Source organism: Hemiscyllium ocellatum, chromosome 36 (genome assembly GCF_020745735.1).
Source record: "Hemiscyllium ocellatum isolate sHemOce1 chromosome 36, sHemOce1.pat.X.cur, whole genome shotgun sequence".
Taxonomy (NCBI): Eukaryota; Metazoa; Chordata; class Chondrichthyes; order Orectolobiformes; family Hemiscylliidae; genus Hemiscyllium; species Hemiscyllium ocellatum.
In genome coordinates this window covers 45,520,276-45,539,251 of record NC_083436.1, presented here as the reverse complement: position 1 = coordinate 45,539,251, position 18,976 = coordinate 45,520,276, and the positions used below count along the sequence as shown (strand labels likewise).

General features: G+C 43.8%; 1 protein-coding gene across 3 annotated transcripts in view; it reads right to left on the bottom strand.

Moving 5' to 3' along the window:
- The window catches only part of LOC132833370 (B-cell scaffold protein with ankyrin repeats-like), a 290,257-nt gene that overhangs the window by 229,279 nt on the left and 42,002 nt on the right, over positions 1-18,976 (bottom strand). For 2 of the 3 annotated variants that reach the window (XM_060851590.1, XM_060851592.1), the window contains one exon: positions 1,270-1,347. The exons of the other annotated variant lie outside the window; for it this stretch is intronic. In XM_060851590.1, the coding sequence (XP_060707573.1) occupies positions 1,270-1,347 (78 nt within the window). The remainder of the gene's footprint in view (positions 1-1,269; positions 1,348-18,976) is intronic. 3 annotated transcript variants of the gene reach the window in all.

Here is an 18,976-nt window from a genome sequence, read left to right as displayed (position 1 = left end):
CTGGACACAATGGTCTGAGTTATAGGGAGAGGTTGGACAAGCCAGGATTTCTTTTCTTGGGAGCGTAGGAGTCTAAGGGAGGGGGGATCTTATAGAAGTGTATAAGATCATGAGAGGCATGGACATGGTAAATGCACGCAGTCTGTTTTCCAGGGTTGGGGAATCGAGGACTACAGGGCATCAGTTTAAGGTTAGATGGGAAAAAAATAAAAGGGAACCTGAGGGGCAACTTTGTTACAGACAGGATGGTATGCATATGGAATGAGCTGCTAGCAGAAGGGGTTGAGGCAAGTGCATTGGATAGGAAAGGTATAAACGGATATGGGCCAAATGCAGGGAAATGGGGTGAATGTTTTGGTCGGCATGCACCAGTTTGGACTGAAGATTCTGTTTCCGTTCTGTAGGGTTTGTAGACACTCCAACACTAGCATCCTTGACTAGGCCAACATCACCAGTTTCAAGGTACTTGACCACCCTTGATCGGTTATGATGGGCTGGGAATGTCATCTGCGTGACTGACAGGAGACTCCCAAACAGGTGTTCTACTCCCAGCTTCAAAACAGCATGTAAGCCCCAGGTGGACAGAGGAAGTGCTTCAGTGATATCCTCAAGACCTCACTGATGAAGTGTGGCATTTCCACAGACACCTGGGAATGACTGGCCCAAGATGGTCCAAAGTGGCAGAGTTGTATTTCGGAAAGCGTCAAGCACCTCGACACTTGCTGTCAGATATAAATGAAGCACACTGTCACACCAACATCCCATTCACCTTTGCTTGTGACCACCACCTGCCCCAAGTGTAACAGAGCCTGTGGTAGCCACATTGAACTGTACAGCCACCTACAGACTCACCCTGAGTGTGGAAGAGAGTCATCCTCGTCTGACAGGGACTGCTGGTGATGATGATGATGATGATGCTGATGTCTGATAACGAATTCTCAACCCAGATTGGTATATTGCCCTCAATCTCACATGCTGTAATTTTATTTACTAATCCTCTAAGTGGGGAGACAGTGATAAATGACCTGGTGTGAGTCATGTTAATGGTGGCAGAGTTTATGTTGAGAAAAGTTTATGAGGGAAGGCTGTTAAAATTTGTTACTTCCTATAATCATAATACTGCAAATCTAGCAATATTCACCTCTACCCAGTCTACTGTACCAGCAATGTTGGCTGTTTCCCTCTGGATATATGGTTTCCCATTCCGATTTTTGACACAACCTAAGCATAGTGCCAGTAACTGAGGTACAGCCTGCCACATTGGCATACCTAATGTTGCATCTTTAGGAGCATTGTACTCTTCCAAGCACAGCTCTCGCTCTGGGTATTCATGTGGTTGACTAGATCCTAGAGGAAAGAGAGAAATGCAGAAGAGTCAACAAGTTGCAGAAAGGCTTCAAATTATCAGTCACCAATTCACAATATTTTATTTGAAGATTGCTTCTAAAGCATAAGCTCCTATTATGGAGAACCTGCAAGATGGTCTCTTCCAGCTTCAAATTTTCAGCCATGGTACAGTTTCTAATAAATAATAGAGCTGAAAACTCTCAATGTCAACACTGAGGGTTCACTGTGCTATCTGAAGTGGATCAGTACTGAGGGAGTGCTGCATTGTCGGGGGGTCGGTATTGTGCGAGTGTTGCACTGTCGGAGGGTCAGTGCTGAGGGAACGCTACACTGTTGGGGGGTCAGTGCTGAGGGAGTGCTGCACTGTCGGATGGTCAGTACTGAGGGCGTGCTGCATTGTCGGAGGGTCGGTACTGTGCGAGTGCTGCACTGTCAGAGGGTCAGTACTGAGGGAGTGTTGTATTATGGGAGGGTCAATGCTGAGGGAGTGCTGCACTGTCGGATGGCCAGTACTGAGGGAGTGCTGCACTGTCAGAGGGTCAGTACTGAGGGAGTGTTGTATTATGGGAGGGTCAATGCTGAAGGAGTGCTGCACTGTCGGATGGTCAGTACTGAGGGAGTGCTGCACTGTCAGAGGGTCAGTACTGAGGGAGTGTTGTATTATGGGAGGGTCAATGCTGAGGGAGTGCTGCACTGTCGGAGGGTCGGTATTGTGCGAGTGGTTGCACTGTCGGAGGGTCAGTGCTGAGGGAATGCTACACTGTTGGGGGGTCAGTAGTGGGGGAGCACTGCACTATCAGAGTCAGTAGAGAGGGTATACACCACAGTTGCATTATGAGTGTTAAGTGAGTGCTGCATTTTCAGAGCACTATTGAAGGAATGCTGACTGTTGGAGGGTCAGTACTGAGAGAGATCCTCCTGCCACTGTCAGTTCAATTTTACAATCTGACCTCACTCTATCCTCAGAGTTGAAAAGTTGGTACTGGAGAAACACAGAAGATCAGCATCTGCGGAGCAGGAGACTCATGTTTCAGCAGAAGCCCTTCATTAGGAAGCCACTCTGCACTCTATCCTTAAACTGCTTCACTACTCCAATGTAGTTCAACACAAGCTTGAACAACAGCATCACATTGACTGACTGGACACTCCACTGTCATCTGAAGTCAATGAGTTATAGTGTCATAGAGTTGTTCAGCATGAAAACAGCCCCTTCAGCCCAACTCATCCATGCCGATTAGATATCCTAAACTGATCTGGTCCCATTTGCCAGCATTTGGCCTATATCCCTCTAAACTCTTTCTACTCATATACACATCCAGATGATTTTTAAATGCTGCATTTGTACCAGCCTCCACCACTTCCTCTTGCAGCATTCCAAACACACCCCAGCCTCTGCGTGAAGAATTTTCCCTCCACATCCCTTTTAAATCTTCTCTTCTTACCTTAAAGTTATGTCCTCTAGTTTTGGGCATTCCTACTCTGGGAAACTGACCTTGACAATGCCCCTCATGATTTTATAAACCTCTGTAAGATCACCCCTCAGCCTCTGGTGCTCCAGGGAAAATAGCCTCAGCCTCTCCTTATACCTCAAACCCTACAATCCCAGCAACATCTTTGTAAATCTTTTCTGGATCCTTTCAAGTTTCATAACATCTTTCCTATAGCTCTGAGACCAGTATTCTAAAAGTGGTCTGACCAATGTCCTGTACAGGTAAAAAATGAGGTCTGCAGATGCTGGAGATCACAGTTGAAAATGTGTTGCTGGTTAAAGCACAGCAGGTCAGGCAGCATCCAAGGAATAGGAAATTCGACGTTTCGGGCATAAGCCCTTCATCAGGAATGATTCCTGATGAAGGGCTTATGCCTGAAACGTCGAATTTCCTATTCCTTGGATGCTGCCTAACCTGCTGTGCTTTAACCAGCAACACATTTTCAACAATGTCCTGTACAACACAAAATGACCTCCCAACTCCCAACATGAAGGAAAGCATGCCAAATGCCTAATTCACCATCCTATCTACCCATGACTACACTTTCACGGATTTATACACTTGCACCCCTCGGTCTCTTTGTTTGGCAACACACCCCAGGGCCCTACTATTAACTGTATAAGTCCTGGTCTGATTTGCCTTACCAAAATACAACACCTCACATTTTCTAGATTTAACTCCATCCTCAACTCTTCCACCCATTGGCCCATCTGATCAAGGTCCCATTGTACTCTGAATTTACCATTTGTCATTGTCTACGACACCATTAATTTTTGTGTTATCTGTAAACTTGCTAACCACACATCCTATATTCACATCCAAATCATTTATATAAATGACATAAAGCAGTGGGCCTAGCACACCGCTGATCAGAGTCCAGTCCGAAAAACAACTCTCCACCACCACACTCCTACCTTCAAGCCAATTTTGTATCCAATTGGCTAATTCCACTTGGATTCCATGTGATCTAATCATATAACCATTCTACCATGCAGAACCTTGTCAAACGCCTTGCTGAAGTTCATGTTGACAACATCTACCAGTCTGCCTTTATTGATCCTCTTCGTTACTTTTTCAAAAATCTCAATCAAGTTATTGAGACACGATTTCCCATACACAGTCATATTGACTAACTCGAATCAGTCCTTGCCTTTCCAAAAGCAAGTAAATCCAGTCCCTCAGAATCCCTCCAACAACTTGCCCATCACTAATGTCAGCTAGGCAGAAGTGGGTACTGCAGATGCTGGAGATTAGAGTCAAGATTAGAGTGGTGCTGGAAAAGCACAGCAGGTCAGGCAGCATCTGAGGAGCAGGAAAATTGACGTTTCGGGAAAAAGCCCTTCATCAGGAATGAGGCTGGGACCCTAGGGGTGGAGACATAAATGGGAAGGGGGTGGGGTTGGGGAGAAGGGAGCAAAGAATGCAATAGGTGGATGGAGGTGGGGGTGAAGGTGATAGGTGGGAAGGAAGATCGACAGGTAGGACAGGTCATGAGGACGGTGCTGAGCTGGAATGTTGGAACTGGGGTAAGGTGGGGGAGGGGAAATGAGGAAACAGGTGAAGTCCACGTTGATAAAAGGCTTTGGCAAAGGGTCACTTAGACTCGAAACATCAGTTCTTTTCTCTCCTTACAGATGCTGCCAGACCTGCTGAGATTTTCCAGCATTTTCTCTTTAAGTCCACATTGATGCCCTGGGGTTGAAGGGTCCCGAGGCGGAAGATGAGGCATTCTTCCTCCAGGTGTCAGGTGGCGAGGGAGTGGCAGTAGAGGAGGCCCAGGACCTGCATGTCCTTGGCAGAGTGGGAGGGGGAGTTGAGATGTTTGGCCACAGGGCGGTGGGGTTGATTGGTGCGTGTGTCCTGGAGGTGTTCTCTGTAGGAGTCCTGTCTCTCCAATGTAGAGGAGACTGCATTGGGAACAACGAATACAGTAAGTGACATGTGCAGAAGTACAGGTGAAACTTTGATGGATGTGGAAGGCTCCTTTGGGACCTCGGATGGAGGTGAGTGGGGAGGGTGTGGGCGCAGGTTTTACAATTCCTGCGGTGGCAGGGGAAGGTGCCAGGAGGGAAGGGTGGGTTGTTGGGGGGCGTGGACCTGACCAGGTAGTCATGGAGGGAACGGTCTTTGCAGAAAGTGGATATGGGTGGGGAGGGGGGTCTGTTTGGAGGTATTGAAATGTTGGCGGATGATGCAATGTATACAGAGGTTGGTGGGGTGGAATGTGAGGACCGGGGGGTGGGGGGGGGGGGGGGGGGGGGGGTGGTTTCTGTCCTTGTTGTGAATGGAGGAGTGGGGTTTGGGACATGGATGAGACGTGTTGGAGGGCATCTTCAGCCACATGGGTGGGGAAGTTGCAGTCTCTAAAGAAGGAGACCACCTGGTGTGTTCTGTGGTGGAACTGGTCCTCCTGGGATTGGGAATACGGAATGGCATTTTTGGAGGAGGTAGGGTGGGAGGAAGTAGGGTGGGAGGAGGTGTAATCCAGGTAGTTGTGGGAGTCGGTTGGTTTGTAAAGAAATGTCTGTTGAGTCGGTCATCATTGATGGAGGTGGATAGGCCCATGAAGGGGGTGTCAGAGATGGTCCAGATGAATTTAAAGTTGGGGGAGAATGTGTTGGTGAAGTGATGAACTGTCCAACCTCCTCGTGGGAGCACGAGGTGGCACCAATACAGTCATCAATGTAGTGGAGGAAAAAGTGGGGAGTGGTGTCGGTGTAACTCCAGAAGGAATTACTAATTACTATTGCATCCGCTGCACCCGATGTGGCCTCCTCTATATTGGGGAGATGGGCCGCCTACTTGCAGAACACTTCAGGGAACACCTCTGGGACGCCCGGACCAACCAACCCAACTACCCCGTGGCTCAACACTTTAACTCTCCCTCCCACTCCACCAAGGACATGCAGGTCCTTGGACTCCTCCATCGCCAGAACATAACAACACGACGGTTGGAGGAAGAGCGCCTCATCTTCCGCCTGGGAACCCTCCAACCACAAGGGATGAACTCAGATTTCTCCAGTTTCCTCATTTCCCCTCCCCCCACCTTGTCTCAGTCGGTTCCCTCAACTCAGCACCGCCCTCCTAACCTGCAATCCTCTTCCTGACCTCTCCGCCCCCACCCCACTCCGGCCTATCACCCTCACCTTGACCTCCTTCCACCTATCACATCTCCATCGCCCCTCCCCCAAGTCCCTCCTCCCTACCTTTTATCTTAGCCTGCCTGGCACCCTCTCCTCATTCCTGGTGAAGGGCTTGTGCCCGAAACGTCGAATTTCCTGTTCCTTGGATGCTGCCTGACCTGCTGCGCCTTAACCAGCAACACATTTTCAGCAAGGAATTACTAATATCAGGCTCACAAATCTATAGTTCCATGGCTTTTCGTTACCACCTTTTTGAAATAATGACACCACATTAGCCATCCTCCAATCTTCTGGCACCTCACCTGTGGCTACCAATAATACAAATATCTCAGCAAGGGGCCTAGCAATCACTTCCCTAGCTTCTCACAAAGGACTGGGGTACACCTGATCAGGTCCTGGGGATTTATCCACTTTTTGGTGTTTTAAGACATCCAGTGTCTCCTCTTCTGGATCATTTTCAAGATATGACTGTTTATTTCCCCAAGTTCACTACCTTCAATGTCCTTTTCCACAGCACAAAATACTCATGTGTGTCTCACTCATGTCCTTTAGTTCCACAAGTAGACAGTCTTACTAATCTTTAAGAGGTGCTATTCTCTCCCTAGTGACTCTTTTGCTGTTAAAAGTTAAAATCACAACACCAGATTATAGCCAATAGGTTTAATTGGAAGCACTAGCTTTCGGAGTGCCATTCCTTCATCGGGTAGTTTATAGTACCTCTTTGGATTCTCCTTAACCCTACTTACCAAAGCTATCACATGTCTCCTTTTTTGCCCTCCCAACTTCCCTCTTAAGTATAATCCTGAAGCTTTTATACTCTTCTAGAGATTCACTTGATCCCAGCTATCTTACTTGACATATACCTTCATCTTTTTTCTTGACCAGTGCCTCAACTTCTCTAGTCATCTCACATTCCATACACCTACCAGCCTTTCCCTTTGCACCAACAAGAACATACTGTCTCTGAAATCTCATTATCAATTTTTGAAGGCCTCCCACTTTTCAACCTCCCCTTCACCTGCGAATAGCCTCTCCCAACCAACCTTTGAAAGTTCTTGCCTAACACCACTAAAATTGGCATTTCTCCAATTTAGAACTTTAACTTTTAGATCAGGTTCATCCTTTTCCATAATTTTTTTAAAATAATAGATATATGATCACAGGCCCCAAAGTGCTTCCCCACTGACACCTCAGTCACTTGTCATGCCTTATTTCCCAAGAAAAGGTCAAGTTTCGCACCTTCTCTAGTAGGTACATTCACATATTGAACAAGAGTTCCATAGTTCTAGTTTGTGTTGTGTGATGCTTTTTGCTGGCATTGTTTATTTTTCTCCTCCTGTCCTATTTCTTTGGCTTTGCTCTCAGATAATTAACATCCTTCAAATACACCTTTTGTGTCTTTACTTGTCCCTTTAATATTCCCATTTGCTTGCCCTGTGATCCCTTTTATCATTTTATCACCTCACGTTATCACAGATCTTGCTTTTAGTTCATTCTTTCCTCTGCTCCTTTTTCCTGCTCAAAATCTTGAGCCATTCCAATTCTGCTGAAAGGTCATGGTCTTGAAATGTAAGTTCTGTTTGTTTCTACACAAATATTATCACATCTTTGTCACTTGGGAATCAAGGAATATAGGAAGTAGGCAAGAAAGTAATTTTGAGGCCATAGATGGTACAGACTGAGGAACAGGCTCAGCAGGCAGTAGCATCTACTCTTACAACTGTTTGTTATTTCTTTAGATCTGCTGAATATTTCCAACATTCTTGGTTTTAGAATTTATTAAAGATCCTGATGTCTCCTTTTGTGTCTTGGTGCCAAACTTTGCTTGACAATCTCACCTGAGAGACACCTTGGGACACTTACAGGATCATGGTGTTACAAAAAGATACAAGTTGTTGTTGGTAAGAGTTCAGAACAAGATGCTGTCTGAACAAGGACAATTATTTGCATATTTATTACTTTTGGACTCCATTTTTGCTTTTAGCATGTGCTGAGAGAACAGTCATTTTCAGAGAATTTACATCCTTTTTTTTCAAACATTTATTGTTTCCTACGAAAAACTGTTCAGCAACATTATGAAATAGAAACACATTTGTTTATTTGAATTGCAAATCATGTTACTGCTTTTTGTTTGCATCTCTCTTTCTACCAAATTTTCCTGGGAAGTGCTGATGTTTGTAGAAAGGCAAATATATCCAGGTTAATGAATACATGGTAACAAAGACACTGTGTGAAATTCATTCCTGTGAATGGGCGTGTGACAAGAGGACATATTAATATATGTCACAAGCATGTGTACATGAATAGCTCAATCTATTAAACCATATAGAAATGACAATGAATATTTGATGAAGCCCATATGCATGATAATAAGTCCTTTTTACAACTATTTGTGAACCTCAAAGTCAGGATTCCACAAAAATATATACAGGAACAGGAGAAGTTCATTCAGGTATTCAAGCCTTTTTAAAAAATCATTTAGTTGGACTATGATTGATTTACATCCAACTCTACACACTCACTTTAATTCCATAACCCTTTAAACCCCAACACAACAAAACTCTATCAAACTTGTACTGCATGACAGCAGCTTGTTCTTCTCTTGCAAGAACTCAATGATTAAACAATTGAAATTAAGGAGTGGGATGGAAGGATAGCAGACCTGATCTTTCATTTGTTTAAGTCAATGAATAAAAAATCAAATCAGGTCCACTATATGTGTGTACTTGTCTGTGCATCATGTTTCCCATCAGGTGTTTCTTTCCAGTGAAGCACAGAGGAAAATATGCTGCAATTTGTGCTGTCTCAAAAGGAACCATTTAGTTTCCAAACTAGGAGAAAGAACGATGGGCCAGATGGCTACGATATCAGAGAATCCTTTTTCTGACCACAGTGTAAGCCCTCAATGATATAGACAAAATGACGGACGCTGCACTCTACACCTGAATATCTCCATCAGCATTGGCTCTGGGGCTAGGGATTCAGTTGGACGAATTCCCCATTCTGCCTTCCACGGCTGGTTTAACCTCCTACATTCCATCTGTAATGTTCCCCAAAAATTCTGTCTTTCAACTAAATTGTTTTGCCAGTCTGGCAAAGCCTACAGATTGTTATTGATCCAGGTATTGAGAGATAAAATTAAAAAACGGGCAGGTTAGAATCAGAATTATTATTTGCTCTGATGCAGTTCCTCACTTTCTTATTTCACCACAAATACGAAATTATCAGAGCCATGTGACAAGAGTAGGTATGCATGATCTGTACAAAATTTTGACCCAGTCAATAATCTGGGGTTATTTATAAGTGAAGCATGTGAGGGAGAGAGAATAATAGAAAATAAGGAGAGACATGGATTTGCATTCATATAGCACCTTTCATAATATTTCAAAGGTAACAATTGGAAACCATTAACTTTTTATAAATCCTTCTATCATCCCATCATTTCACAGATCCAGTCAACAGACCTTCCTTGTAATACAATCACTGAATCTTTAACTCCAAACCTGAAGCTCATAAGCTTTCTTGTGAATAGCATCTGCAGTAAATCAATAATTCTCACATTCCCACTGGCCCCACTTTGATATCTGACAGTGATGGGTCCGTTTGTCAATTCCACGTACAAGCTCCTGGCTCATCAGGAAATCATTAACTCAAAGTGAGAAACCACTGCCTCTTCATATGGACGTGCTGGTTACAAAGGCCCAACAACGTCTCTTCTTCCTCAGGCAGTTGAGGAAATTTGGCAGGATGGCACATAACTTTTATAGATGCGCCATTGAGATCATTCAGTTTGAATGTATCATTACCTGGTATGGCAATTGTACCATTCAAGATCAGAGATGGTTACAGAGAGTGGTGAACTCAGTCTGGACAATCACAAAGACCAACCTCCCATCTATAGAATCCATCTACCAGCACCGCTGTCAAGGAAATGCTGCCAGCGTTCTTAAAGATCCATCCCACCCTGACAATGTTTTTCAACAACCTCTACCATTGGGAAGAAGGTACAGAAGCCTGAACACACACACCAGCCCGTTTCACAAAGTTTCTACCCTACTGTTAGAATACTGAATGGACTCAAACTCTCAACATTCACCTGTACCTGTGTTTTTGTTTTTGCTGCTGTTTACCCATCATTTACTCTCTATGCTACTTAACTATATGATCTGCCTGTATTGCTCGCAAGACAAAGCTTTTCACTGTGCCTTGGTACATGTGACAATCAATTCAATTCAATTCAATCCAATCCAATCCAATCCAATCTGAATCAGGGTAGCATGCACAGCATTCACAAAAAACACAGGCCCCTTTTGCAAAGTTAATTAAAGACATTGTTTTAAATCATGATTTAATTTAACTCATACTTTCCAGATACATCAATTGGCCCAAAATGTTGGATTTATGTCGTTCTCCAGGTTGTAAGCCTCCTAATATTCAATGGATGACAAGTTAGTTATTGAATGATGTACATTAAAAAGGAATGATAAAATATATAAGATTATGAAATGAGGGAACTGACAGGGATGTGGAATTGCAGTGTTATAATTCTGGTGAGTTGAAGGAAAATAAGAACACTGGAATGGGGAGAGGCAATTCAGGTGCTTCAGCCTTTCTGTCATTCAATAAGATTGTAGCTGATCTGCTACCTACCTATCTCCTTATTTTCACATCTCTTTAGTAAAGATCTAGCAATCTCAGAGTTTAAACTGACATTCCATCAACGACTACTTTTTGTTGGATTAACCTTTGGACTCCTACTGCCTTCTGTGTGAAGTAGTCTTTCCCAACTTCTATCCTGAATGACCTGGCTCTGGTTTTAACCTGATGTCCCTTTGAACTGGACTCTATGCCAGCACCCTAACCTCCTTTCAAAATGATTAAGTTAGTCTTCTGTAAATTCAATGGAAGTAAAATTCATCTGTTATGACTGTGCCTATGAGAAGGAAAACCAGCAAGGTTATTAAATATGTAATTAATCAGTTAGCTGTTTTTAACTCCCAAACAATACAAGGAACTGTGGATGCTGAAGATCTGAAACAAATGTTGGAGAAATTCAGCAGGTCCTACAGCATCTGCAGACAGAAAAACAGGGTTAATGTTTCTAGTCCAGCAGCCTGACGAAGGTCAGACCTGCTGAGCTTTGTTTTGTTTTGGAGTTGTTGCACTGGTCATTCAGAAGTTGTAATTATGTTCTAACTATGAGTAGACAACCAAATATTTACAGACACAGCCAAAATGAGTTTTTCAAGAATTTAAAAAAAGTGAATGATGGAAAATGTGAAATAAAAACAGAAAATGCTGGAAATACTTAGCAGACTGGCATTCCCTGTGGGAATAATCTTTTGTTAAACCAAATAATGTTTTTGGTCCACAAAGGATACTTCCACCCCAGGTTTACTGTTGCCCTCCTCCTACCCCAATGCCACGTTCCATCTACCCTCTAATTTTCTTCTTCCCTTTGCTGCCAAAGGGGTGACTAACAGAGGGCAGAGAGTCACAAGACATCCACAAGCTCATCCATATGTCCAGTCCTCATGTATGAGATAATATAATCTTGACCCATTGTTTGATTTTCAAAAGCAAACATTGATGATACAATACTCTATCCATTTATGGCATTTCTTTATCAGAAGTGCAATTTAAATTCTGCAACAGTAACCTTGGCTATTTTTCTCTTCGATCCTAGAATTCGAAGACATATTACTCAATACAACTGTTGACATGCAGCAATCAGAGAAAGATGTGCATTTCCCTGTGGCCACTCATAATTCCAGAGCATCCAAAACTTCTAGACAGCTGCTGAAGTACTTTTAAAGTCGAGTCATAATATAGGAAACCATGCGTCCCTCCCTCAGCACTGACCCTCCGACAGTGGGGCGCTCCCTCACTGCTGACCCTCTCTCAGTCGAGCACTCCCTCACTGCTGACCCTCTCACAGTGGGGCGCTCCCTCACTGCTGACCCTCTCTCAGTCGAGCACTCCCTCACTGCTGACCCTCTCACAGTGGGGCGCTCCCTCACTGCTGACCCTCTCACAGTGGGGCGCTCCCTCACTGCTGACCCTCTCACAGTGGGGCGCTCCCTCACTGCTGACCCTCTCACAGTGGGGTGCTCCCTCACTGGTGACCCTCCCACAGTACGGCTCCCTCAGTCCTGACCCTCCGACAGTGTGGCGCTCCCTCAGCGCTGACCCCCCGACAGTGCAGCGCTGCCTTACTGCTGACCCTCTCACAGTGGGGCGCTCCCTCACTGCTGACCCTCTCACAGTGGGGCACTCCTTCACTGCTGACCCTCTCACAGTGGGGCGCTCCCTCACTGCTGACCCTCTCACAGTGGGGCGCTCCCTCACTGCTGACCCTCTCACAGTGGGGCGCTCCCTCACTGCTGACTCTCTCACAGTGGGGCGCTCCCTCAATGCTGACCCTGTCACAGTGGGGCTCCCTCAGTACTGACCCTCCGACAATGTGGCGCTCCCTCAGCGCTGACCCCCCGACAGTGTGGCGCTTCCTCACTGCTGACCCTCTCACAGTGCGGCGCTCCCTCAATGCTGTCCCTCTCACAGTGGTGCGCTCCCTCACTGCTGACCATCCGACAGTGCAGCACTCCCTCACTACGGATTGTCTCACAGTGGGGTGCTCCCTCACTGCTGACCCTGTCACAGTGGGGCTCCCTCAGTACTGACCCTCCGACAATGCGGTGCTCCCTCAGCGCTGACCCCCCGACAGTGCAGCCCCCAACAGTGTGACCATCCCTCAGTACTGACCCTCTCAAAGAGCGGCACTAGCTTAGGAAAGACCCTCCAGTGCTCTGTTCTCTCTGGATTGACACACTGCTTCAGTTCTGCACTGGGAGGGGTGTGAACTGAAGATCAATCTTGGCAGTTAATATCCTAACCTAGCCAATCCCACTAGAGCTGATTTTGATCACCCAAATAAAAATTAGTAAAAAGTGAATGGGCAAGGCCTTTTTCACTAATGTTTGGCAAGCTCCAAGACACACATCAACCACTTGTTATCTTCCTGGCTGGAATTTACGTGTTTAGAATCAACCTCAGTACCTGTGCTGGAGCACAGAGACTTGTTGGTAGATAAGTAAAGGCCCTAAATGCTTATTCTGGATCTCATTCACCTGCAATTGGCTACCTCTGAGAAGAATCAGCTCTCGAATTTCATTATTACCCAGTTAGCTGCTGGAGTAGGCCTGAAAATCCCATGCAAACAACAAATTGTAGCCAGCCCATAATGTTGGCTCAAATCAACACATAGAACAGACTGTCACCCACCAAAGGCAGATTTGCAAACACCATGCCACCAGTCCTCTGGCAATGTAATTTTCTTAAAGTAAATCTCCAACTGTTGATTCTGCAAGGCTTCAATATTTGTCACTTGTGTGTAGGATACCCATTATTGAACTAACTGCTTTCAGCAGACAGGGAATAAACTTATCAATCACAGACTTTACCCAACGAGTTCAATCTCTTCAGGAAATAAAGATAGATCCTCAAAGAAAACAAAGGACCACCAACATCTAGTTCCATTATCTCCCTCTGATCTAAATGTTTCCCCAAAATCTCCCACAAAGTCAGAGCTTTGAAAGATCTAACTCCACATTGTGTCTTGGACCATAAAAATTCACAGCAAACTTAATTGCTAAAAAGAAACCTCTTGGATGGCAAAATGTAATTGACTTAAGGCAGTACAAAATTATAAACAATGTTGATAATGTGTTTTTACTGGCAGGCGGGTCACTAACCGGAGGGACTCAGATTTAATTAACTCAAAAAAGGAATAGACGATAGTTTCTTTTATCAGTGAGTTTCCACAGTCTGGATTATAATGTTTGGAAGGGCAATGAAAGCAGATACAATAGTAACTCTCAGAAATTAATTTGATAACAACTTGAAAAGAAAAAAAAATTTTGGTAGGGGACTCTGTCTATGTGGATAGTTTTTTCAAAGATCCATCACAAACTCAATGGGCCAAATGATCTTCTTCGATCTTGGACCACAAGACATAGGACCACAGAATTAGGCCATTTGGCCCACGGAGTCTGCTCCACCATTCAATGATGGATGAGTTGTTTCTCAGCCTCATCCTCCTGTGTTCTCTCCATAACCCTTGATCCCCTTTCTAGTTAAAGGACTTATCTGTGTTAGAGTCACACATTAACTTGGCCTCCACAGCCTTCTGTGGTAATGAGTTCCACAGATCTGCCACTCTCTGGCTAAAGAAATTCTTCTGCTAGGTCCATTAGAGATCATACTACAGATCAACGGTCACCTAACTACAAAGCTTAAATACAAAGACAGGGAACTCTTTGAAATACATATAATTCAAACCAAAACAATGCTCAATATTAAACAGAAAGGAATATATGGTCTGAAATTAATTAACAAAGTGGCTGAAATTGAGAAGGCTCAAACAGTGAATTTCCAAAATTGCTAAACTGAGAACAGCGCATCACAACATACTCAAGGGAGATGCAAAATCTATTTGTCTATTTACATCTAGAAAAATCCCATACCCAATGCTGGAAATGTCAGAAGAAATATTGATACAATGCTTCGGCAAGGGGTTCTTTACCAGTTAACAGACCTACGAGTTCTGGTATGGGACCTATTCCAAAACCAAATGGATCTCTCAAAATTCGTGTTGTCCTTACTAAATTGAACAAAGTCACAGTAGTTGAAGTACATCCAATGGCTGCTAATGTGGATGATAGCTTGGTAAAACTCATTAAAAGTACATCTTGACAAAACTTAACACAGACAGTGGATTATAGCAGTTACCACTTGATGAAGAATAGAAACTTTGAATAAGTAATTTGGAACACATTGGAAGAAATGTGATGTGTTTCTTATCATATGGACAATAAAAACAGAACATGATCAAAGAGTCAGAAATACTCTAAACCTACAAATGTAGGCTGGACACTCAATGAGAATAGCGAGTTCTCAAAACCCATAATATAGCTTATACGGCTCATTGTGTTGTCAATGGCCTCTCATGTCAGACCCACAGAAAATGAAAGGCAGAAAAGACTTCCCACCACCTAGAAAAGTGATGGAATGACATAAAAATAGTCAACTTCATAGGCAAAGTCTGACCATATCAAGTGGAGAATAACGATTCTTCAAGGCAATTCAGAAGACAAGACCAGGTGTTCGGATAGTCACCAAAAGAAATCTTGAGAAAAAAGGAATGTTATTTTCTAAGACCATGGCTCAGTATGATCCTGAGCTTCCAACAGTTGTAATAGCAGATGCATTAGCAACAGGACTTGAAGCATTGTTGTTCCAGGTACAGAAAACTGGTATCACACGACCTATTATACATCACAAACTCTGGCAGAAATATACAATCACAGAAAAAGAAGCTCCTGGGAGGTACACAGGCTTGCAACATCATTGACTATGCTTTTGGATACATTTCAAGATTAAAACTGATCATGTGGGGACTCCGTGCTTTAGTAGTAATGCATTAGTGATCCAGGGGCTTAAACTAATATGCTGGGGACATGATCTAAATCCTACCAAGGCAGCTGATGAAATTTAAATTCATTTATTAACACTAGAATTGAAAGCTGGTCTGAGAAATGGTCTGACCATAAAAAAGTTTATTTTCCAATACCTTTCTATTCTAAAGAAGATTCAAAATGTTAACTTAGTTTTTCTCTATCCACACTTGCTGCCAGACATGCTGAGTTTCTCCAGGGGCTATGTTTATGTTAAGAAACAGATGTTTTGTTAACATCTTTCATGAAAGAAATCTGCTGTGCATGTCTGGTCTGGCCAACATGTTGCTCAAATCCATAGTACTTTGGTTGACCCCTAACTGCCTTATATGACTAGCAACTCCCCCTGTTCAAAGACATTTAGAGATGGATAACAAATGCTGGCTTTGCAAGCAATGCCTACATCTAAATGAAAGAATCAGAACTCTCTTGTTACATTGTTAAATACAAAGGACATAACAAAGATGTGAAGCTAATGTAACACGATACTATCACAGAGTCAGAGATGTACAGCATGGAAACAGACTCTTTGGGCTAACTCGTTCATACTGACCAGATATCCTAAATAAATCTAGTCCCCTTTGCCAGCTTTTGGCAGACATCCCTCTAACTTTTCATACACCCATCCAAATGCCTGTTAAAAGTTGTAATTGTACCAGCCTCCACTACTTCCTCTAGCAACGGATTCAATACACACACCATCCTCTGCATGAAAAGGTTGCCCCCTTAGATCTCTTTTATATCTTTCCCATGCCCTTAAACCAATGCCCTCTAGTTCTGGACTCACCCACCCCAGGGAAAAGACTTTGTCTATTTACCCTATCCATGCCCCTCATAATTTAATAAACCTCCATAATAAGTAACCCCTCACCCTCCGAAGTTCCAGGGAAAACAGCCCCAGCCTATTCAGCCTCTACCCATAACTCAAACCCTTCAAGCCTGGCCACAACCTTTTAGATCTTTTCTGAACCCTTTGAAGTTTCACAATATCCTTCCTATAGCAGGAAGACCAGAATTGCACACAATATTCCAAAAATGGCCTAACCAATGTCCTGTACACCCGCAACATGACCTCCCAACTCTGATACTCAATGCTCTGCCCATTAAAGGAAAGCATACCAAACACCTTCTTCACTACCTTGTCTACCTGCAACTCCACTTTCAAGGAACCATGAACCTGCACTCCAAGGTATCTTTGTTCAGCAACACTCCCTAGGACCTTACCATTAAGTGTAGAAATTCTGGCCTGATTTGACTTTCCAAAATGCAGCACCTCACATTTTTTCTCAACCAAACTCCATCTGCCACTCCATCCGATCAAGATTGCGGTGCACGGAGGCAACCTTCTTTGCTGTCCAGTACACCTCCAATTCTGGCAAACTTATTAACTATATGTCTTATGTTCACATCCAAATAATTTACATAAATGACAAAAAGTAGTGAACTCAGTACCAAACTTGAAAAGCAACCTTCCCTGAATAAATTCAGGGTAAATATTAAACTCCTGTTGATACATTATCAAGAATACTTATAAAGCATTCAAAACAAGAAGACATGAAATTTAGTGCAGGCATTGAAGTTTATGCTTCCCTGACCTTGACGTAATTCCATATAACACCACAAAAGTGGCAAGGAAGAATCCAAACATCAAAAATTGCCTATTTTCCACCTCAAGGGGAGGAGTAGTGAAAAAAACAGCTTATTCTTAGTCTAAGAATAAATTCAGATCCTCAAAGAGGATGCCATACCAGATCAGGATGTTTGGTAAAATAACCATAAAGATGGTCCTTATAAACATAGGCTTTCAGGCGGGGGCTATGTAAAATAAAGGGCTAAGTGTTGACTCAAGAGCATATGTTGGAAGTTTTGTCATCACTGATGTCATGGCCATATAAGGCTAGATCTCAGGGAATACAAGAAGAACTAGCCATTTGGATACAGAACTCACTCAAAGGTAGAAGACAGATGGTGGTGGTGGAGGGTTGTTTTTCAGACTGGAGGCCTGTGACCAGTGGAGTGCCACAAGAATTGGTGCTGGGTCCACTACTTTTTGTCATTTATATAAATTACTTGGATGTGAGCATAACAGGTACAGTTAGTAAGTTTGCAGATGACACCAAAATTGGAGGTGTAATGGACAGCAAAGAAGGTTCCCTCAGATTACAACAGGATCTTGATCAGATGGGCCAATGGGCTGTGAAGTGGCAGGTGGTGGAGTTAAATTCAGATAAATGCGAGGTGCTGCATTTTGGGAAAGCAAATCTTAGCAGGACTTATACACTTAATGGTAAGGTCCTAGGGAGTGTTGCTGAACAAAGAGACCTTGGAGTGCAGGTTCGTAGCTCCTTGAAAGTGGAGTCGTAGGTAGATAGGATAGTGAAGGCGGCGTTTGGTATGCTTTCCTTTACTGGTCAGAGTATTGAGTACAGGAGTTGGGCGGTCATGCTGCGGCTGTACAGGACATTGGTTAGGCCACTGTTGGAATATTGCATGCAATTCTGGTCTCCTTCCTATCGGAAAGATGTTGTGAAACTTGAAAGGGTTCAGAAAAGATTTACAAGGATGTTGCCAGGGTTGGAGGATTTGAGCTACAGGGAGAGGCTGAACAGGCTGGGGCTGTTTTCCCTGGAGCGCAGAGGTTGAGGGGTGACCTTATAGAGGTTTACAAAATCATGAGGCGCATGGATAGGATAAATAGACAAAGTTTTTTCCCTGGGGTCGGGGAGTCCAGAACTGGAGGGCATAGGTTTAAGGTGAGAGGGGAAAGATATAGAAGAGACCTAAGGGGCAACTTTTTCACGCAGAGGGGGGTACATGTATGTAATGAGCTGCCAGAGGAAGCGGTGGAGGCTGGTACAATTGCAACATTTAAAAGGCATTTGGATGGGTATATGAATAGGAAGGGTTTGGAGAGATAAGGGCTGGGTGCTGGCAGCTGGGACTAGATTGGGTTGGGATATCTGATGGGTTGGACCGAAGGGTCTGTTTCCATGCTGTACATCTCTATGACTCTAAGTAACAAAGTGAATTGATGAAGGCAGAGCGGTGGACGTGATCTATATGGACTTCTGTAAGGCATTTGACAAGGTTCCTCATGGGAAGACTGGTTAGCAAGGTTAGATCACATGGAATACAGAGAGAACCAGCCATTTAGACACGGAACTGGCTCGATGATAGAAGACAGAGGATGGTGGTAGAGGGTTGCTTTTCAGACTGGAGGCCTGTGGCAAGTGGCGTGCCACAAGGATTGATGCTGGGTGCATTACTTTTCATCATTTATTTAATGATTTGAATGTGAACATAGGAAGTACAGTTCGCAAGTTTGCAGAGGACACCAAAATTAGAGGCGTAGTGGACAGCGAAGGTTACGTCGAGTACAATGGGATCTTGCTCAGGTGGGCCAATGGGCAGATGGAATTTAATTTAGATAAATGGAAGGTGCTGCATTTTGGAAATCAGAGCACGACTTATACACTTAATGGTA